This window comes from Carettochelys insculpta, chromosome 3 (genome assembly GCF_033958435.1).
Source record: "Carettochelys insculpta isolate YL-2023 chromosome 3, ASM3395843v1, whole genome shotgun sequence".
NCBI classification, from domain to species: domain Eukaryota; kingdom Metazoa; phylum Chordata; order Testudines; family Carettochelyidae; genus Carettochelys; species Carettochelys insculpta.
The window spans coordinates 11397289-11420793 of NC_134139.1; the positions used below are offsets into that span (position 1 = coordinate 11397289).

At 42.9% G+C, this 23505-nt stretch overlaps 1 protein-coding gene across 4 annotated transcripts in view; it reads left to right on the forward strand.

Annotated features, from left to right (window-relative positions):
- The window catches only part of PLCB4 (phospholipase C beta 4), a 143608-nt gene that overhangs the window by 31548 nt on the left and 88555 nt on the right, over window positions 1–23505 (forward strand). For all 4 annotated transcript variants that reach the window (XM_074988461.1, XM_074988463.1, XM_074988462.1 and 1 more), the window contains exons 10-16: window positions 6706–6814; window positions 12003–12213; window positions 12799–12892; window positions 13823–13902; window positions 14698–14782; window positions 19723–19813; window positions 21535–21630. In XM_074988461.1, coding sequence (XP_074844562.1) covers window positions 6706–6814; window positions 12003–12213; window positions 12799–12892; window positions 13823–13902; window positions 14698–14782; window positions 19723–19813; window positions 21535–21630 — 766 coding nt within the window. The remainder of the gene's footprint in view (window positions 1–6705; window positions 6815–12002; window positions 12214–12798; window positions 12893–13822; window positions 13903–14697; window positions 14783–19722; window positions 19814–21534; window positions 21631–23505) is intronic.

Here is a 23505-nt window from a genome sequence, read left to right on the forward strand (position 1 = left end):
TGTGAAGCTATTGCTGTGTGTGTTTTATAAATTTTATACTGATGTATATAATGTAATTTCAACTAAACGATATTCCGTGTTTTGTGATAAGCAATTATTTTACTTTGAGGCATCTCATTGCTGTAGCTGAGTAACAGTGGGCTTTTATGTGCAGTCATCTGAGTCGCCACTATGAATATTTTTTTCTGTTTTTCACAAATCTGTGGATTCTAAGGATATTTTAATGGATTGTATGCGATTCGGAAAATATTTAAAGTATGTAGAATAGAAGGAAATATATTGGCCACAGCATTTCTCAAATGCATATTTATTAACAAGCTAAATGAAGAGTATGCAGTAGCAGTCTGGTACCTGAGAAAGCACGCTATTAAAGTGTGTGATTTTGTTCTGTTTTGAAAGCATGTTAAGCCGTGGGAGTGATTCCTGGAGCTATACGTGAATTAAGCGAATGTGACAGAATTTACTTGAAACAAATTAAGTATTGTGAACACCAACTAATTCCCCAGCTTTTGTATCACTCAGTTCTGTTCCCCAGTAGACAGCAGAATTATATCGCCTCTGCATAGGGTCTTGGAGGGAACTGAGGAATTATCCAAGTACAAACTAATAAAAAACCAGCATGCAATAAATTCTTATTTTCTGATTTCTTTGTGCAGAGCACGCATCACCCTAATAGTCTCTCTAAAAGAGAGCCCTTTTGTTCTCTGTTCAAAAACAGTATTATACCATATTCATCATTAGCTGTGAACCAAACACAGGACCTTTTTAAAAAGACGTGGAATAAGAAGGTTAGTGATGAAATAAACAGTTTTACCACTGTCCAACAGATTGCACACATGGAGTAAAAGGCACTTCAATGGCTCCCCCAAATTATATCCCAATCTTGCAAGCCATTATTTACAAGTTGTCCCATTGCAATACATGGTTACAGAATTCAGCTTACGTGTGAAGGCATGCAAGAGCTGGGCCATGATTGGTAGCTGGGAATAATCCACACTTCTGAGCAACAGAAAGTACACTGACCTAAGCTCCAGGGTGGACAGCCTTGTTTCACCAGGGGTGTGTCTACACTATCCCAAAACTTCGAAATGGCCATGCAAGTGGCCATTTTAAAGTTTACTGATGAGGTGCTGAAATACATATTCAGCGCCTCATTAGAATGCCGGTGGCTGCGGTACTTTGAAATTGCTGCGGCTCGCCGCTGCCCAGGTCATCCAGACAGAGGTCCTTTTCAAAAGGACCCCACCAATTTCAAAATTCCTATCAGCAGATAGGAATAAGGGGATTTGGAAGTTGCCAGGGTCATTTCGAAAAGGACCCCGTCTGGACGAGCCGCACGGTGGCGAGCTGCAGCAATTTCAAAGTGCCGGCATTCTAATGAGGTGCTGAATATGTATTTCAGCGTTTCATTAGTAAACTTCAAAATGGCCATTTGCATGGCCATTTCGAAGTTTTGGGATAGTGTAGACGTAGCCCAGGAGAGCTTTTCCCACTCACGTAACTAACACTGCTCGTTAGGGGTGGATTAATTAAGTTGACAAAAGAGCTCTCTCCCTTCACCTTATAGTGGCTATTCTGGGGGGCACAGTGCTGCATCAGTTCTCTAGTGTAGTCCAGAGTGGTCCTGTCCATGATGAGGTGAGGAGGCCGCCACAGGCCCCATGCTGTTGGGAGCCATGTGGCAGCCTCCCCAGCTGTTTACTGGGTGGGAGAGGCAGAGGGTTAACTGGGGCTGAGGGCCGGGTGTGGTGGAGCAGCGGGCGTTGCCGCCTCTCTCACCACATGGCCAGCGGAAGCTCAGCAGTCTGCTCCGCTTTGTGCCATGCCCCCAGCCAGCAGCCCCTTCCCAGGGCACTCCACTTCCAGCCTCAGTAAAGAAGCAGGGAGGGTGGGGCAGTGGAGTGCTGGTCTGGCTCCTACCATCCATGGAGTGAATGGGGAGGGTGGCTACCCCTGCTGCTGCAGCTCCAGCCCCCAGAAGCTGCCCCACGCAGTGTTGTTCAGGGATGGGGCAGTGCTGGGGGAGGAGTGGAGCCTGCAGCATAGCCAAGGAGGATTGCTCTGAGCCCTGTACTGGGAAACTGGGTTGGGAGTTGCCCCAGTCCTCCTGCCCCTCGGGACACCCCTAGTGTAGTCATAGCCTGAGTAGATTTTAATCTGTTGATCATGATGTGTAAACCCTTAAGTGGCCTGGGAACTACCTACCTAAGACGACATCTTGCTCCCCTTCCCATATGGCCACCGCTCTCTGCAGTCAGCCCAGGTGCTTGAGCTGGAAAACTCAAGAACTTATTGAGAGCGATGAAGTGGGTGAGATAATACCATTTGTTGGACTGACTTCTGAGGCTGAAAGAGACAAACTTTCACAGGGTTCTTACGGCTGTGTCCGTGCGCCGCACCTGGTGGCGCTGCAGCTGTGCCACCATGCCGCTATAAGCTCCGGCAGCAAAATAAAACCGGCTCCAACGAGGGGTAGTAGCTTCCTTACTAGAAGGGTGTCTCCCCTTGACCAAGTGCTGTCCACATCGGTGCTTTTTGTTGTTAAAACTTATGGCGTTCAGGAGAGCGTTTTTTCATACCCCCTAAGGAGAAAATGTTTTAACCCTGGAAGTTCCAATGTTGACAAAGCCTTAGATCTGGGAAGATGTTTCACAGATAAATACAAAGTTGAACCAATTGTTCAGCCCAAGCGTTAATAACAACATGTTTCAAGGGACCCTTCGGAATGGAGTGAGCCATGGACACCTCTGTGGTCACAGAACAGAGGGTTAATGGGTTATAGATTGTTCAAAGAGGTGTAAAGGTATTACAGGTGCTGCCTTTGAGGAGGAGGGCTGTGAGGTCAGGTGGGAAGTGATTGTTTCCCATTTGATATGGTGGTTTGGCCTTAATTTTTCTGGTGAGTGAAATCAGAAACATAGCAATTGTCTGATTTCACCCATATGTGAGGGGGACCACGGGAAAAAAATCTTTCCAGCAGAGGGCACTGACTTCTTTTTTTTTCCCGGGGTGCTCCACCCCATTCCAGGCCCTACCCTCACTCTTCTTCTTCCCTTCCCCTTGCTCCATAACCTCCACCACCACTCCCAGCGCATGCTGCCTTCCCTCAAGGGCCTCCTCCGGCAGCCAAATGGCTGATAGGTGGTTCCCGCTATTTTTTTCCAATCTCTTCTGGGCAGCTGCACAAGAACACAGGGGACACTGCTTGTGAGTGCTCAAGTTCTGAAGCACCCACAAACTCCGCTTTTACACTTTCTTGGACTCCAGCTTCTGGCCTGAAAACAACCTTCTGAGCCTCACCAAATACATCATGAGAAAAAAAACTCTGTACAAACAGCAGCACAACTCGGAGGCCCTTGCCCCTATAACAGATACAAAAACTGCAGACAGCTCGGCAATGCAACAACAATCAATCGGTACCCCTCGCAACACACACCTTTTACAGTCTGTGAGTCTCTCTCACACACACACACACATTTTCTCTCTGTCTCTCTCTCTCTCATCCAGTGCATCACAAGGCCCAATAACCACTATATGGGTACAGCTTTGTGCCTGTAGACATGCCCTAACTCCCCTTTCTTTTGTGGGTGCCAAGGGGTTCATGACCCATGTCATTTCGAATTGTCCTTTGCAATGTGTTAACTGCTTGTGCTTAATAGTCTGTTCTACCTTGTACATAGCTGTGACACTGAGTCTGTTTCCCAGAAGAAGGAGCTCTGTGTAATTCAAAACTGTCTCTCTCTCTCACCAGTGGAAGTTGGTCCAATAAAAGAGATTCCCTCACCCTGTCCCTTCCACGTTCTGGGACCAGTTCTGCAATACTGTGAATAATAAAGGTTTTAATATCAATAGAAAAAGAGGTGGCTGCTGACAGGGTGTTTTTAGTGAGGGCATGTTCCTGGATGTGTCCGATTTGGGAAGGAGGCTTTTCTGGAATTTTTCTCTTTTTTTATTGTCTGTTGGCTGAGGTAAATTGCTAGCTCCATTTTGATTGTTTAATGCTGCAGGCTGATGGTTAATTTAATTGTGTATCATAATTAACGTTGGCAGGCAATTTTTTGTTAGGCACTCGGAGCTTTTGTGAGTATGTTCTTTTCAAGTGAAATCTAAAAAGAGAGAAAAATAATAGAAAAGTGACATAGGCCTATAGCTACTGAGATTTGCTCCTGCTGTTTATTCTCAGCCATGGATTTTAGCTTTGGCCTGCATCTGTAATTATCAAAAGCAGTGATTCAGTACAGGCTGACCTGAATTCCTACTTTCTCTTGGGCAAAGATTATGATGAAATGGGAGATTGGCTCCTTCTTGTTTAGTAAGTTTCCGCTTCCTGTTCCGGCGGAAAGGGGCCATTATTTCTGTTGGGCCTAACAAAGCCCATTAATGGAAATGTCTTCCAGCAAATCATGAGCTGTTTCACAAATCAGCAAGTAATTTATCCAGCTTGGTAAATGGTGGCCATATTTGAGAGCATCCATTTCTTCCACCTTTCCTTTTTCAAAGTCAGCAGGCAACCCTCTACGCTTGTTAGATGATTCTCCCACCTGTGATTGAGAAATAGATAGTAGAAAAGCAGTAAAGTAGCACTTTAAAGACTAACAAAATAATTTATTAGGTGAGGTATGGTCTGAAGAAGTGGGTCTGTCCCACGAAAGCTCACCCAGTAAATTATTTTGTTAGCCTTTAAAGTGCTACTTTTCTGCTTTTTTGTTTTGATAGTATATAGACTAGCACAGCTTTCTTTCTGTAGCTAGTAGAAAGGTACGGATCCTGGCTAATATAGCCTCTAGAATAAGTAACGGCAGCTTTGGTGGACACATGGGATTCATCCTTGGAGCTTCATGCTTTCCATATTGGTCAGACTTGTTATTTTGCATTGTCAATTCCGTGGGCCTACAAACTCACCACTATAAGCATGTACGCAGGGGATCCAACTTGCCCTGACTTTTTTTATAAGATCTCACAAACTGTTAAGTACCCCGAGAATTTTTTTATTTAACTAAATTTAGAGACCTTTATTTTTCCCAGATGAAGGGAAAAAAAGAAAACGAGCAGCAATTTTGATGACAACAACGCAAATCTTAGTTAATCCCCTGCAATAATTTTTCCTGGTGATTGCTAAGAAACGTTTTCCTTCTCCCATCTATTTTCTTCCCTGGGTCACCTTTGTTCTGTTAACAATTATCTGTGGAAGAGTAAAGAGGGTGGGGGAGAGAGAGCTCTCTTTAATAAGAGTCTCATCTCTCCTTCCTTTCAGTTGTTTCAAATGATGCATTTTCACTACTAATGCAAAGCTTTCACATGTGATTACATGCGGTCGGCTGTACAGTTGCATGCTAGTGTTGTGCGCCTAAGAGATGCTTAGCAAGGTGTGTCCTGCATTCAGCTGCTTACATTTCATATTTCATCTGAGATTTACTTAAATATCCAGAGATCCAGCATATAGTGAATTTAACTGCTGTCCTTCAGATGCTGTAGACTGTCAGTCACCTTCATAAAATGATGCTTCATTACCTGCATGATTAAATTGGCATTAGTTGTAATTTCTTAGAATTAACCAGTCACACATGCTAGTGTGCTGGCTGTAAAGAAGAGATCAGATTGCTTATTTTTAATTGGACGCTGCTTGATATTGAACAGAATACCAAAGTATTTGTAAGTAAGGAATTACAGCGAATGCTTATAGTGCTTAACCCACGTACATCGCACACGGTCCACTTCTAAATTATTGGTTAACAATGAGGAGTGGCATGTGTTACATTTGTGAATGTAAATGACTTCTTCAAACCTGCACTTACCTGGGGAAAAGAGTGTCTCCATGCTCATATTTGTTTATTTGTTTTGCTTGTGCATGTGCTTACATGCCACTATTCAGTTGAATTATGTTTTTAATTTTTTAATGGAGAATCAGGCGCACAGTGTGCAGCTCTAATTTAGTGTGAATAAAAGTGAAAATCGCATTGCACACTCAAGTGATTGTGTCATGAATCGGGCCTTTAGAGATTTATTGGAAGTCACTGATACCTAAAATACCTAGAGTTCAAACAATGTTTGTGTGAGATAGGAAATCCCTGCACCATTAATTAGTAAAAATTTTTGGGGTGATACTGTGAAGAGTTCTTTAAAGGATTTACATATTACCTCTATGAGCCTAAGCTGAAAGTTGAAAACCACAGTGTTTATGACTCACAGAGATAATTGACACTAGATAACAGGTTTCTAAATGCAGGTGTCATATAGAATATTTGTAGCAACTTTTTATTTTCATTAATGATTATTTTAGGCCTCTATATTGATGCAGAGACAAGTTTTATGAGGGGATAATTACATTACTGTCAGTCAGACCCATCAGTTTGAATGACTTATCTGACAAAGGAAGAGGATTTACCAGTTATTAAAGAATCAGCTGTTAATTGTCAAAATTTTATTGGAATATACTCCATGAGTTACTCCACTGTAATGAATAAATAGCAATAATGCATGCTATATGATTGTACTGGAATATTTTCCTGTGCAAACTGCATCTGTTTTTCACAGATAACTAGATTTAAATTTCTATAATGCCGATGTGACAATTGGGAGATTCTGTAAGTTCCAGTTTTAAAAAGTTGTCCACCTCTTTCTTTCTCGTCTGCAGTAATGAAATGTTCTTGGAATGTAGCCCTTCTGTAAGTAGCCCCACTAAATGATGTTATTTTCTAACCTTAGCATCAACGAGATCCTCGTCTGAATGAAATTTTGTTCCCATTCTATGATTCAAAAAGAGCAATGCAGATAATTGAGACATATGAGCCAGATGAAGAGTTGAAGAATAAAGGTAAAGAAAGGGTGGGGGAGTGAATCTGTGCATCAAAAATTAATACCACATTTCTTTAGACACTTTAAATTTTAAAAAGCACCTGAGTAACTTAGGACCCTAAGTCCAAGTGATACTGAAACCAGGTCTATTCTATAAACTTACATCAGTGTTGGAGTACAGACTAACATGGCTTCCTGTCTGTTACTAATCAGTATGACTAGGTCACTGATGGGTGTGGAAAACCCCTAACCTCTGGGATAGGTAACAAGCCCTTCCATTGGCATAATGCTACATCAACAAAGCTACTGGACTTCCCAGCGGTGGATTAACTAAACTGACAGGGAAGCTCTCTCCCATTTATATGGTAGCATCTCTCCCAAAGGGCTACAGTGGTGCAGCTGCATTGCACATTTGCAGTTTTTATCCTGTCCGAAGAAGTCACAGAGGCACTTAGGAAAATTTTACTCTGTGCCCCTTTTTGATAATCATATAAGTCCTCAGTTTCTGTAGTTAAGGGAGACCAGTATAAAATTCTTAAGATAGTTACCACCTTAAAATACATCTTTGCACAGGTCCATAGTAAAATGCCATGATAGCTTTAATCTAAGCTAAAGAACCTTTTGTCCTCTCCTAATCTTATCTGTGGCCAGCAGAGACCAAAGGTATGACATAACCCTGAAGGTTTCTCTAAGGCAGGCGTGTCCAACCTGCGGCCCATGGGCCACGTGCGGCCCTGGACAGCTAGTAATGTGGCCCCACAAGATCGTAAACTTTTAACATTATTATGTGATTTATATACATTAACTATATTATATATTTTATATGCGGCCCAAGACAATTCCTCTTCACTCAATGCGGCCCAGGCAAGCCAAAAGGCTGGACACCCATGCTCTAAGGTGTAGCATCCCACTCAGTAGTAGTAGTAGTAGTAGTAGTAGTAGGCATCCTTCAGTCTGCATAGACTATGGATCATGCCCTTCCTAGTTCTATGTGGAATCATCATTTGCAGTGTTGACTGTGACTGTGAAGGCCCACACAAGAGTGACAGTCCTTGCTGCATCTGTTGCATGTGTAACGGGTGTCTGGCAGGTCCTTACTGTGCTTTCTGTGGGCTTGCTTCTCCTCTGCTAGCTGTCTGGTCCTCATCTCACCCTTCTGAAGGCCCTTGTGTAGTGTCCCACTCAGTGCAGTGCTAAGCATCCCACTTAGTTTTGCCTAGAAACCTCTGCAATGCTGCCATCTTTGTCTTCTCCCCTGATGTGCTCTCCCTGTCCTGGGCATGATTTCTACACAAGCAGGTCCTCCAACAGTAGCTTCTGGCTGTCTTCCTTGGTGCTTATGTAACCCACACGCCAGTGGGGTGTGCTTCACTGTCCCATGCCGTGGCACTTACAGAGAGAAAGAATGAGTCTCCTCTACTGTCTTAGCTAATAGCTATATGGCTTTTAGCTCAAGCAGCAGAGGCTTATGCACTGAGCTCCAGAGGTCCCAGGTTCAGTTCTGCCTGTTAGCATTACACCTGCACGATGGGAAATGGGGCTTTTAGGGTTCCTTGACAGCATGCTGGTTCTTTTATCTGGAGTAAAGCAGCAGGATGAGGGGTAAGAATCTCATCCTGTGTGTGTTTGTCTAAGTTTACTTTACTCTCCTTTGGTCATATTATAGGTTTACAGATTGCTTCTGCTGTTTGGGTAAAATTGAACTTGTGACATGATGGTCTGTCCATAATTTCTCAGGGCACTCTAGTAATGAAGGGGAAGGCTTTCAGGCAGTACTCTGGCTATCAGATAGCAAGATCCATTGTTTTCTTGGAGTTATGGGTGGGAATTTTGAAGTCTCCAAGTCTATGGGGAGAGGAGCTCTTTTTTGTTTTTCTCTCCATATGTGCCAGAATTTCCCCTTACTAATTTCCTTCTTCTCTTTTTAACCTGATAATATTGGTCACACATTTAATGCAGTCCTAGGTCCCAGATCCCAGCATATTTCAGATGTTTTCCCAAAATGGTTCAAGGCCTAACAATAACAGTTTGCCCCTCTTCAGAAAAATGTGCACTCTGCATTTACAGGAGTGTTGTGAGTAAGACACAAGAAGTAATTCTTCTGCTCTGCTCTGCACTGATTAGGCCACAAGTGAACTTCTGTGTCCAGTTCTGGACTCCTCATTTTAGGAAAGATGTGGAGAATTTGGAAGGGGATCCAGGGAAGAGCAACTAAAATGATTAAAGGTCTAGAAAATATGGCCTATTAGAGAAAATTAAAAAAACTGGGTTTGTTTAGTTTGGAAAAGAGAAGGCTGAGAAGGGGACATGGTATCAGCTTTCAAGTACCTAAAGGAGAATTACAAGGAGAGGGAGAAAAATTTTCTCCTTAACCTCTGATGATAAAACAAGAAGCAAAGGGCTTAAATAGCAACAAGGGAGGTTTAGATTGGATGTTAGGAAAAATATCCCAACTGTCAGTTCCCAACAGTTGGGAAATTACTGGAATAAATTATCTAGGATGGTTGTAGAATCTCCAGTATTGGAGATATTTAAGAACGTGTTGGATAAATGTCTGAGGGATGATATAGATGGTGCTTGGCCCTGCTGTGTGGACGAGGGACTGGACTTGGTGAAGTCTTGAGGTTCCTCCCAGTTTCTATTGTTCTGTGATTCTGTTTTGGGTGGGCAGAGTTCTTTGTTAGTTCTACATGCAATATATGTAAATGTGTAAAGTCTCCTGCAGAAAAATAGGTGTGATTTAACTCATGCAGGTTTCATCCCAATGGCATTAGTGGGAGAAGGGGAGGAATTGGCCCCAGCAGTTGTAGCTTCCCCAGCATAGACAGGCCATTCATCTGCCTTTCAAACCATACTGTCCTCTTGTTGGGTGAGTTGTTGGCATAGGGACAAAACCAGGCTGTTTTGTCCAGTATGAGACAGGGATGGTATTTTGAAAAGCACATCATTCTGCCTCCATCAGTGTGACATTGCATGCACCATCTATGTGAGATCACACCAGCAGTGGTGGGCCCAGTCCAGTCATGGAAGTACTGAAGTTCTGTTATTTTGGGAACACATGAATAACGGCCCTACATGCAAGGGTAGTAATGGCTTATCTGCGTAGTGTCTGTTCTCTGCAGTCCTTTACAAGGCCCCTCCTCAGTGAAGCACTTGAACACATGTGTGCACTGTGTGGGAAGCAAGACCTCATTTATTGAGCAATAGCTGTAAGAAACCAGTCCTGCCTCTGTCACCGTGCAGCAACAGTAAGGATCGGTAACTAGGGGTATGTCTTCACTACCCGGAAGATTGACCTGGCCAGGGTTGATTTTCAGGGGTTTGATTTTGCGTGCCTAGTGGGGACACGCAAAATTGAACTATTGGGTCGACAGTCGACCCCTGCACTCCTCAATCTCGCAAGAAGTAAAGGAGGTTGAAAGGAGTTTCCTTCATCAAGCTCCCTCAGTGAGGATGGCCAGGTAAATCGATTGTCACTAAGTTGCTTCCAGCTACACAATTGCCGGTAGGTGGAATTGCAGATCTGCAGTTGACTTTAAGGTCTAATATAAACTTGGCCTAGAACTCAATAAGGAGCAAGCAGCCCTTACTCATGTGCTGTGCAGTACCTGAATGGCTCAGCAAAGCACCTTCAGCTCCGGAGCTCTGTTGGAGAATGGCTGTAAAGATTTTCTCCTCCACCTAGCTGAGGAGATGCAGCACTTCAGCCTCTTAATTATCTTAGCATTTGGGGAAGTGGTCGGTTATATGGCTAATGTCTTAACAGATATCCACCAGCTATGTACAGTAGTATTTTTTGCCCTCCCAACTAATTGTATGTTGTGCTCGGAGCTGCTTTGTTCTGCTAGTTTTATATTCTTAGTGGGGGAAAAATAGTTAAATTTCTATGCACTTTTTTTAAAGTTTTCTCCTAACTCAAAACCAGATGATGAGATTTGACTGTGAGCAAAAATAGCAAGCTTAAGCCCCAAAAGAGAATTTTTCAGAAAGTTATGAGCAATTGAGAGCTGGGGGTTAGGGATTCTCTGTTGAAACAAGAAGGTCATGTGAAACAAAATAGAATTAGAGCTTCTGTGACCTTTCTCTTGCCAATAACAGAGTTCTGGTATCTGACATTAGACGACATGAAAGTCTAGTTCAAATTGTGTTCACATTATGCAAAGTAGCTGTTCAAATTGTGTAATGTAGTTCTTTAGAGCGTTATCTCCCACCCCTACTGCTGGCTTTTATTTATTTATTTTTAGCATGGGACCGTTTTAAAAACAGATATCATGGACAGATTCTGAACTAACTTGCACCAGAATCTAGTTCCTCATCTTCTACAATTTCTGAAGCACCAAACAAAAAGAGGTGAAGAAAACACGTTGACCACGTCTACATTGCCCCTTTGAAAAAAATCAGGAAGATGGGTGTTTTTGAAAGGGGGGCTTACTTTCAAAGGAACCCTGTCTACATGGTTGCTTTGGCCTTTGAAAACAGCACTTCCATAATGGCGAGGTGCTGCCGTGATGCAAATGAGGTACTGAATATGCACATCAGCACATCATTTGCATTTTCGATTGGCCACATTTGCACGCCCCTTTTGAAAGAGCGGGACCGTGTAGATGCAGCCCCTGTAACCACAGTAGTCAAAGTTACTGTACATGCAAAGTTCCATTTTGTAGCATGGTTCTGTTTACACAGAAAATGTTCTGGTTTTCATCATTAGGAAGTTAATCTACAGTATCTATTTCAAACAGTTGGATGATTATGAAAAGTTAGGAACCTTCTATGTTTTGGAGATGAAACCAAAATAAATTAACATTGCACATCATGCTAATGGAATCTTTGATTTCCAGGCTTTGAAAGACTGGGAGAATCTTGTACTTACATGGCTATTGTTAATTTTCTTCCATCTGAGGTAATAACATACCATCATCTCTTCGTGGTAACAAGTATCGGAGGGGTAGCCACGTTAGTCTATATCCACAAAAACAACGAGAAGTCCTGTCGCATCTTACAGACTAACAGTTTTATCAGAACATCTGACAAAGTGGGTCTTTGCCCACCAAATCTTATACTCTGATAAAACTAACAGTCTATAAGGTGCCACAGGACTTCTCATTTTTTCTTGGTAACAAAGTGTTCCTTCAACTGCTGTGTCATAATCTGTATTCTCTGCATAAATACAGAAAAAATATAAAGCTAACTTTCTTTTTAACTTCCAGGTCTCATCTCCAGTGATGGATTCTGCAGATATTTAATGTCAGATGAAAATGCCCCAGTTTTCCTAGACCGTTTGGAATTATATCAGGAAATGGACCATTCTTTGGCTCACTACTTCATCAGTTCCTCCCACAATACTTATCTTACAGGCAGACAGTTTGGCGGGAAGTCTTCTGTAGAGATGTACAGACAAGTGCTTTTGGCTGGTTGCAGGTTAGAAATATAGGCTAATCGCTTTTATAGTTAATATTGTTTTAGGGAAATCAAATGTTTCATTTTATTTACTTCAGCAATTTTATGATACCCTAAGAGTATAACACATATGGTAAACATGGAAAAATATCATAAGTAAAATTATTCACAAAAATATATGGAAATGGTAGCCTTTAGGAAATTGAGATGTGTGTAAGAAGATGTAGGGTGCACATTTCTGCAATTCAGAAGAATTTGTGCTGGGTAATTAAATTAATCTGCATTTGCGTGGTTATCAGTTTAGGACTCTCAGTTTAATGACTTGCAGTGCATAAGTATGGTGAATCCCAATTTGCTAATGAAAGTGCTAAGGTGATTAGAAACACTTTCATTCGGACATTTTATGTGTCCACGCACATTGTGTTTGAAGTAATCAAATCGAAATTATCCAAGTTTGTGTATTAGGAATTGTATTGCATCTGAAATTGCATTGCTGTTTAATCTGGCCTCTGCCCCTGAGCAAGACAGATTCTTTGGTGTGTCTGTCAAATAGCTTATGTGTTTATTGAAATGTAAAAATTTACAGAGTTGTTATTGCATTATTAGATGTGTTGAACTGGATTGTTGGGATGGAAAAGGTGAAGACCAAGAGCCGATAATCACACATGGAAAAGCAATGTGTACAGATATTCTTTTCAAGGTAGAATTTATATCTCCTTGATAACTTCACATTTATAAGTCAAACTTGAAGCCCAAATCTTCTCTCCAACATTCCAGCTGGGAGATTCAGCTGTTCTCAAACTGTAGATTGAGACCCCAAAGTGGGATATGGCCATGTTTTAATGGGGTCACCAGAGCTGATGTTAGATATGCTGGCTCCAGGGCTAAAGCTGGAGCCCAAGGGCTTCAGTCTTGGTAGATGGTTACAAGTAAAGCCCTTGGGTTGGTGGGGCTCAGGTTTTGGCTTTCACCCCCTGCTTGGGGCAACAAGTTTCAAATGGGCTTGGGCTTCATTTCCCTTTCCTGGGGTTGCGTAATAATTTTTGACAGTCAGAAAGGGGTCACAATGGAGTGACATATGAGAACCACTGAGCTAGCAAGTAGAGAACTCTACAGAGATAAGGACTCCCACCCTACAAAACTGAATGGCGAGGTCTGGGATCATGGAGCCAGGCCTTCTGCCCCTGTTTGCCCAGGGCCCCAGCAAATATGTTGTCCCACCTGCATAATCCCTCCCTGTCCGCCACTCTTCCATACAGCAGAACCTACACTAGCTCTGCTGCAGGCATGTCTCCCTTACCTGTGGAAGGGACAGGCAAAATGCAGGAGTTCCCTCTTCAGCCAAAATCCTCCTGTCAGTGAGATCAGTTGTTAGATCCTTGTGGTTCTGGGGTTGATGGGTTGTGGTTGTAGCCATCTTCTTCCTTCCTCAGGCTGAGGGAGAGTTTTTTGAGCTTGGACTCTAAGGTAGTGAGTGGGAATAACCAGAGATATAAAATAGACACCCTTTGTTCTGTTTGTCTGTGCTCCATTTACTGTAGAATCCACTGTGTTCCATGTCTGTAAAAGATTGCTACTTACGATTGCAGTATGATTTGTTTTACATTAATGTTTTCTTTCCATTTTAAAGGATGTCATTCAGGCCATTAAGGAAACTGCATTTGTTACATCTGAGTATCCTGTTATTCTCTCATTTGAAAACCACTGCAGGTATAACATATATTCAGCTTCCATTTTTAATAGTGCAATGAAAGAGCAAGTATACCTGTGTTAAGAGTCACAATAGTTCACATTTTCTTCAAAATTTTGCGACTGCGTTACGCAGCTGGATGTTACTTTAAAAAGAGTTTAAGAGATGTTTGTTTTAACACAAAGCTTTAGGTTGATTTCACATTGCTGTGATACAGCACTGAATTACGTTTTAAGGTTATATTATCTGAATGATATGTAACCAGCACATTAGTTGGTCTAAATGAATTCATGCTTTTTAGTTATATTAGTCTGGCTTTTATAAATGCTTAAAAGTACTACAGGTTGAACCTCTCTTGTCCAACACCCTCGGGACCTGGCCATTGTCGAACTAGAGAATTTGCCAGACTACTGGAGGTCAGTATTGTTTAGTAGCATTACCAACACTTTCACTGCTTACTGGGCTCGTAGAAGACATTTAGGGCTAAATTACAGCTAAATAACAGCACAGAACGCTGAGAGCCAGGACTGGTGGCTGTAAACAAGCTTGATGGGACCATGGGAAACTTGGCCACCCCCGTGATAAGTGGTTGTCTGACGAAGTAAAACTCATGCCAGATTACAGCCTGTTGCTGGACAAGAGAGTGACACACTAGAGGTTCAAGCTGTATTAGCAAGTTGTATAAAATACTTCTATTAATTCTGTACTAACTTTTTGGTTGGTAAATGACGACTTGAGGTTTTGTTTTGATTTGGGGGGAAGGGAGCTTGAGAGAGAGTGAGTCTTAAACATTAACTAATGTCACTTTTTGCCAGCAAATACCAACAATACAAGATGTCAAAATACTGTGAAGATTATTTTGGAGATCTCCTTTTGAAGCAACCTCTAGAAACACATCCAGTATGTGTCTTTAAACATTGGGTTGATAGCTTGTGTTTATTTTATGTGAGAGATATAGTAACTGGTGGGGGGTGGGGGTGACATCACCAATAGAGGGGTAACATGTATGCCTGAGCCTATGTTTTCAAACCTCACTATTAACGTGGGGTTTCTCAGTTTTTGGGCACCCAACTTGTCCTTTATTGGTTTGTTTCATTTCATTAGTTCGGGGCTTGGGAAGGACTTCTAGCAAAGGTCGGGGAGCCATGTCCCAAGTCTGAGTCAAACAGAGCTTCTTGCTTTATGAAACACACCAGTGTAGTGCTGTTGCTAGTGGCCAGTGATTTTGATTACCTCACCTACTTTGTGTCTCTGTAATTGCCAGTCATTGTTACTCTAATGCTAAACTGTATTATACTTTTCAGCCACTAGGTGGCACTGTGTGGGAAAAAAAACTTATTTGATCAAATCTTAGCCATAACCGACAGAGGGTCACAGGATCAACACAGGATGAACACACTTGTGTATGTATAAGCAAGCTCTGTGCCCAGTCCACAGCTTATACGGAAGAACTGGATGTCAGGATTGTACTGAGAACAGAAACAGAAGGAACAAGGTGCCGACAGAAAATACAGCAGCAAATGTTGCAGGATCTCAACAACATGCCACTCTTCGGTGCCCCAGAGAACTTCAGCTTTGACAAACTTTGTGAAGAAACTGGAGATTCTCAAATATCTTCTTTAATTCATGCTGTAGGGAAGCAAGCAAATTCTATTTTTCAATCCTTTGATTTGACTGCAAACTGTCACATACTTTATATTTCATGTACTTTATAGCTCTGTCTACACAAGCTCCTTCCTTTCAGAAGAGACATGTTAATGAGCGAGTTTGAAAGATGCTAATGAGGTGCTTCCATGAATATGCAGTGCCTCATTAGCATAACGGCAGCCGCAGCGTTTCGAAAGGACCCCTGTAGCCAGACAGAACCACCCCTTTTGCTCTCTTGCCTTCCCGAGATGCTTCAGAGCACAAAAGGGTTAAAAGGAATAGCCCAGCGCTGGCATGCCCGAGAGCGCAGATGGGTTTATCTTAGCCACGGTCTTTGAAGCTCCGGAGCAAAGCTAAGAACAATGGGCTAATTAACAGCCGGCCTCGGACTGCCCTTGACTAATTACAATCAGTTGATTCGCCCACATGGTTCCAGACACGAGGAAAATCTCTGGACCATTAAAAAAAAAAACAGATGCCCTCAATTGTCTACCTCACAGGTGTGAACTACGCCCTTGAACTCCCTGTGAGAACCAGCATCAGACAGTTTAATTCAATTAAACCAAGGAAGAAGCCTACGTGACCCAATGGGTATAAAAGAGGGGTCCGGCAGACCCCCTGTTTGAGCTCCAATTATCTTTCCTGCCGGAGAGGAGGGTGGGGGTCTCCCCAGGTCCGCAGGGATGACTGACTCCTGGAGGAAAAGGGACAAAGGGCTTCTTCCCAAGTGATTGAGAGAAAAACTGGCCAAGCCACGTTGGTAATGCAGGGGTGAGAATGAGATCTGCTAGGTATTTTACTTTATTTCTTTTGCGCACATTTAACAAGTATAGATCTATGAATTAGAGTGTATGCTAGCTATTTGTAATTAAAGTATAAACCTTGTAACAATTGTAACGACAAGAGCTTAACTCGCTAGGTAAACAAGCAACATTGTAACAGTAAGAGATTAACTTGTTAGATAAATAAAGTAAAAGATTAAGTGGTAACCTGACTCTTCCTGTTACTGTGCAAAGCGAACACAAAACAAAGAACCCAGCTGCTTTCATCTGCCCTCAGCCTGGTCACTGGTGGGCTCTGCCATAGTCAAGGGCATAAGTGGCATCTCACCTGGCCATCGGCTAACAACCCCCCCACCCCCCGTCCCTAACACCAGATAGGAAGAAGGGGTTTTCGAAGATGGGAGGGTCGTTTCAAAAGGCTACCGTCTCCATGGGCAGCGTGCAATTCGAAAGTGGCACTTTCAAATCGCCGTGGCTGCCATTATGCTAATGAGGCACTGCATATTCATGGAAGCACCTCATTAGCATCTTTCGAACTTGCTCATTAACATGCCCCTTCGAAGAGGAAGGGGCTCATGTCGACACAGCTTATATGTCTGAGAATCGTGGCTTAGGAAAGAATGTTTTTCTGAGAGAATTCAAGAACTGTGGGAAATGTAGAATGTTTTATAGGAACAATAAGCATTGTTTTATGTTGGCTTAAAACAAGGATTTGGAGAATGCAAAACATGAAAATATCAGGCATGGGCAGGTTGTTGGGTTGTGGCGCCCATTGTGGTGCTTGTGAAAGATATTGGCAAGTGTGGCAGGTAACCCACACGTGTAGGGATGTGGCTCACTGTCCATATATTGGCACCTAGACCACTTACAGAGAGAGAGAATGAGGCTACATCTGTAGTACAGTGATCTTTCAAAAAAAGCCCTTCAGGAAGATCTTTTCCAAAAGAACTTTTTTTTTGACAGAGTGCGTCCACACACAAAATAGCAGATGAAAAGAGTGATCTGCTCTTTCGAAAGATAGCGTCCACTCAGCCCCCGCTCTTTCAAAAGAACGGGCCAGGGATTGAAAAATCCGGCACCATGAGGCCTGCTGTTTTGAAGGAAGGGCCCTGTGGCTCACCTACACACATTTTCTTTCAAAAGAAGCTTTCAAACAAAAGAGCTGAAGAGCACTTTCAAAGGGAGCGCCACATACTTTCGTTTCACTTTGGAACGAACACTTTTTGTGTGTAGATGCCCCATGGGATCTTTCAGAAGAGCCCTCGGCTTTCAAAAAATCTTTCAAACGCACTTACTAGTGTAGATGCAGCCTGAGTCTTCTCTGCAGCGTTATCTGAGTGCCAGCGTGCTTCTAACTCAAGCTGTAGAGCAGGGGTCAGCAACCTTTCCAAGGCAGAGTGCTGAAATTTGACCTTAGACCTCTGTACAGCCCGAGTGCCAGTGATACTTTTTAGAGTAACTAATAGTGCTACTTACTACAGCTTCATTAATAAATAAAGATGCAGAGCTTTACCAGTTAGGTGGTGGTTAGTATCATTAGCTGGTCTTTTGTTAATCCACAGGGGGCATGGCTTTGAACAAGCTCCTGGCTGCATGGGGGAGAAGAGGCAGGGCTGAGCTCTGACCTCGCCTGCTGATGACAATTGGCTCATGTGCCACTCTTGGCACCTGTGCCGGCAGTTGCTGACCTCTGCTGTAGAGGTTCATGCACTAAGCTCCAGAGGTCCTTTGAATCTGTCTGTGGGTAGTTACACAGGCAGAGAGAAGATATTAAAGCAGAGTTTAGTTTTCAGATGTTTTGATGAATAACACCATTTCTCATGCCTGTGTCACTGTAAAGATTTTATCAACTAGTTCTTTTTATGGGAATTTAATAAATCTTAGTGGCTGCGTCTACACTAGCCCCAAACTTCGAAATGGCCACGCAAATGGCCATTTCGAAGTTTACTAATGAACCGCTGATATGCATATTCAGCGCTTCATTAGCATGCGGGCGGCCACGGCACTTCGAAGTTGACACGCCTCGCCGCCGTGCGGCTTGTCCCAACAGGGCTCCTTTTCGAACGGATCCCGCCTACTTCGAAGTCCCCTTATTCCCATCAGCTGATGGGAATAAGGGGACTTCGAAGTAGGCGGGGTCCTTTCGAAAAGGAGCCCCGTCGGGACGAGCCGCGCGGCGGCGAGGCACATCAATTTCGAAGTGCTGTGGCCGCCCGCATGCTAATGAAGCACTGAATATGCATTTCAGCACTTCATTAGTAAACTTCGAAATGGCCATTTGCGTGGCCATTTCGAAGTTTGGGGCTAGTGTAGACACAGCCAATGTGAGGTAGAAATAATTGATGTCTAAATATGTTCTGCTCAATGGGAAAAAGTAGCAGTTAAATCAACGGTGAGCAACCTGCAGCCTATCAGGGTTCTATATTTGTTTACAGTTGCCCATGCAGGTTTCCCAGATTCCACTGGTTTCCATCCGTATAGTCCCCCCACTGCTCTTACTGGTATTACTAGAGTGACATGCACATAAACAAGGGCATGTGAGGTGTGTGACTATTGAAAGCTGTACGTTCCCTCTCCATCCAGTCGAAGTGATGCTGTGGTTGAGTTGGCTAGTTCACTCAGCCAATTCTAGATCCGCAAGCACAGTTAGCAAAACTACTGTATCCCAGGAGACCCTCTTAGTTACCACCATCTTGTGGCCCACTCACTAGCCTAGGTTGCCCCTCACTGAATTAAATAAAACTGTGATATAAGTAAACAGAATTAAATGACTGCAGATCAGCTGTGCTTTCAAATTCAGAATGTGGCTAATTTAAATTTGGGAGGTTCTCAAAAATCTTCAAAATAATGTGATAATGTTGAATGGAAAAGTGTGAAGAGAGGCCCATTCTCAGCTGATCACACAGAGATATCGAAAGAGATGATACAAACTCTTTGTTTAATGTTTTATTGATGGTACATAAAATCCAGAGCAGAAGAAAAAAGGGAAGTGAATAGCTTTATCAGCACCCTTAACTTCTGTTCATATTTTAGTGTAACTATTGTTTTTATTCTGATGCATTGAGAGTTGTTTTTGCGTGTGGCCCATTACAGGAATATGAGACAATGAGCAGTTTAACATCTGCAGACCAAGTGATCCCATGAGCTTCTCTGAGCAGAGGGGACAGGATCTCTGCTTCACTTTGAGGCGGGGTGTGGGATGGACACAGAGGAAGCCGAAGTCTTCCCTTTATGTCATTGTCTCCATCTTGCCCTAGGTGCACAGCTGCTCCTCCATGGTAGGGCTTACTCAGTGACCTTTGCTCGGACAGTTTCTAATGTCACAGTCCAGCCCAAAATATGCCATCAAAGAGGTTAAAAGAGGAGGTCATTGTAAATCATGCTCAATAAGCCCTTCTCTCCATTTTGTAGCTTGAACCAGGTAGACCCTTACCGTCTCCTAATGACCTCAAAAGAAAGATACTCATAAAAAACAAAAGGCTGAAACCTGAAGTAGAAAAAAGTAAGTAAAGTTCATTAAACCTTTTAAATTTAAACAATCATGTGCACCTTAAATCACTGAGCAGTGTTCTTCCGAACTTCCCAACCGAAAAAGATTTGGAGAATAGACTGTCTATTCGCCATACAAGGCATTTTGTTTTCCCCGGTGTTTCACCTGTGCAAAGTTTTGTTCTCTGTACGAGTGTGTAGCGCTTATAAATGCATGCTTGCAGTGGGATCCTGTGTCGCAAACTGATTGCTGTCCACACAAAATAAAACCGGTGGAATCTGTTGTCAAGTAGGTGTGCTCTCCTTCTGTTTTCCATGCCTGGCAGGGTGAACGAAAACGGCAAAGGAATTTCAAGTGACTCCTCTGTTCTTGCCAATCCTGATGGCTACGTCTACGCTAGCCAAAAACTTCGAAATGGCCATGCAAATGGCCATTTCGAAGTTTACTAATGAAGCGCTGAATATCAGCGCCTCATTAGCATGCGGGCAACCGCGGAACTTCAAAATTGACGCGGCTCGCTGCCATGCGGCTCATCCAGACGGGGCTCCTTTTCGAAAGGACCTGGCTACTTCGAAGTCCCATTATTCCTATGAGCAGATGGGAATAAGGGGACTTCGAAGTATCCGGGGTCCTTTCGAAAAGGAACCCCATCTGGACGAGCCGCCCAGCGGCAAGTCGTGTCAATTTCGAAGTGCCACAGCTGCCCTCATGAATATGTATATCAGCGCTTCATTAGTAAACTTTGAAATGGCCATTTGCATGGTCATTTCGAAGTTTTTGGCTGGTGTAGACACGGCCCTGATGAGCTTCTTCTGTGCATGTTGGGATAGTTATAGTTCTTAGTCCTACTATGGCCATTCTGATTGGCCCTGGACCTTTTCCCTCTGAAAACAGTGTCTAAATTCCCATTGACTTAAGTGGTGCATGATTGGCTTGTACAATACAACTACCAGCACAATTCAGGGTATGTTTATACTTACAGGGGGTTCAACACACTTCAGTCTGTTTTCCAGAGATTGATTTTGCCGTGTATGAGAAGACGCAACAAAATTGATCTTTCTGGACTTGGCCATTGACCCTGGTACTCCAGGCTATCGCGTGGAGTAAGGGAAGTTTGCACAAGCGTGAAGGGCTCTAATCTACACTGGGGAACAAAGTTGATCTTGATACATCGATTCTAGCTACGCTAATGGCATAGCTAGAATTGCATGTCTGAGATCAACTTTGTTCCCTGATGTAGACCAGACTTCAGAAATAACATATGAGTGGTGCCCTATGTTGGAGTAAAACCCCCATTGAAATATGGAATGTTGTTTCAGGCTGTGAAAGTGATCAGCCATATGTTACCCAGGACTTGCCCACGGCCGTCAGATATTTGATCCAAAGGCTGTTGAAGTCACCGAAAAGACGCCCCTTGATTTCACTGGGCTTTGGACCAAGTCCTTACTGATTTTTTTTTTTTTTTCTTTTTGGTTCATGCATTGATGATAACTATTTTCATCAAACTTGTAACAACAAAGAGTCTCAAGTTCTTTTGTAAGTTTTGGCTGCTGCTTACAGACCTATCCTTAATTGATACTGAGCATCTACAACTCCCATTAAATTCAAACCTCTCTCAGAATCATGTCCCAGTTGTTTAGGGTTTTCTTCATGTAATTTGAGTTAAAATATTTGAATAAAAGCTATTTGTTACTTAGCTAACTCTCATTTTCTCTCTCTTTTTTTTTAAATAGAACAGCTTGAGGCCCTGAAAAGTATGATGGAGGCTGGGGAAACAGCTGCTCCTGTAAATATCCTAGAGGATGACAATGAGGAAGAAATAGAAAGTGGTGAGAATTTTAAAAGTGATGTACAAAGAGACATCTGATACTGAACCTCCATATAGGCCTTTTACTGTAACTGTTTCATTTTACCCAGCCGTATCCTCACATGCACTGTGTTTATAGGCTTCCCACTTCTAATATAACCTTGTAAGTGGGATTATTTGTTTGCATTTTATTTTATTTATTTATTTTAAATAGTAACTGTGAACTTGAAGTGCAGGTAAAATGAAATAAACATGTTACAGAGCAGATTAAACTATTTAGAAAAAGAAGTTGCAGTAACCCTTTATGCCTTATTTTTCACTGCATTTGCTTTGGTGCTGTTGCCTTTGGATTGTGGTAGTGCTTTTGAGCCTGTTTATTTTGTTAATATGTTTCTTTGCAGTTTATCTCCAGGATAACTCTTTGAAATACCTTGGATGGGGATAGGGGGAGTTGTACAAATTTAAAAAAAGAATAATGCAACAGCAAAACTGCACCGAGGGAAAGTGGAGATTAAAAGGGCTGCAGGAGAAGGAAAGCAGAATGAAGTTGTGAAGATATAGGTAGATGGGCAGTCCAGAGAGGTCAACAGCCTTTTTGGGCCTCTGGGTAAGGGGTGGGGATGGGGGCACCCTTGAAGGAGCAGGGCCTTGAGCAGATAGAGGTGCAGTTGGGTCAGCCAGCCCTCAGCACCAGGACTGCAGCACACCCCTCCTCCCACCCCTCACGGCTGCCCAGAGCACACACACCCCAGCAGCAGTTTAAAGGGCCCTGGACTCTGGCTACCAGAGTAGCAGTGGTGGCCAGGTGCTCTGAGCCCTTTTATAGTGCCAGGCTCCAGGGCAGTTGCCCCCTTTGGGCCCACCCCACCCTCCTCATTGGCCCTGGGCAAGTCTAAGTGCCTTTACTATTCAGTAATTGAGAGAACAGCATTGCACAGAATCTAGGAGGGAGCCAAGGAGCGCTTGTGGATGAATGAAGCCTGCAAGCATGTGACCTACACCTTTTAATTGGCCTCAGGAGTACAGGGGAGGGTCATAAAGGCCCTTCTTGTAGCATCTGATCATGCTCTTTCTAAAATGACTGAGCTTCACCTATAGATGATGTAGAGGGTCACCACCAGGGTGCTGGATTTGTAGATCTTGTACAAGATGGGCATTGACAATGTTTGAATTTTCCTCTTGCTACCCGGTTTGCCATCTGGAGGTGATATCAGGAATTGTGCAAACAGGGCATCCTGAGTTAAAATAGTGGCTCAGGGAATTACACACACTTATAGACAAGGAATGAGGGGATGAGAGGGATAGAAATGGCATACTAGGCTCTGCAACATTTTTATGCAATTATGGGATTGATCTGTATTTGCTCCTGACTTACATTTAGTATGCAAGAAATCCCGCCAATATCACTTGAAACTGCACTTTTAATTTTTAATTTATTTATAAGCATAACAAACAAAGCTATTTCCCACATGTCCCAAACACCAGACTTTCTAAATGTATTGATGTGAATTTGTCATCCTGTATATTACTGTCTCTCCACACATACTGTATCTTGCAAATGCAGTCAGGAAGTGCTTTGGCTTTGTACCATTCGTGGCTGGTGAACGCGCCTATTGCTTATGGGATTGTCAGAACCTCTCTTAGATAAGGCAAACTGCCTGTTGCTTTGAAGGAAGCAATAGTACAGCTATTGGCCATGTGTACATTGCAGGGATGCTCACAATCTAGCTAATCATTGATGAGTATTGAGTCGTCTTTTCCTTTCCTGGACAACTGTATTGGAGACGGGTGGGTAAGACAATTTTCATGGCATCTAGATACTTCTGATCTCCTTGACCCCATCAAATTGGGTAGAGAGGTAGTTTTGGCAAAGAGATTTCATCAGTCATACTTTCCA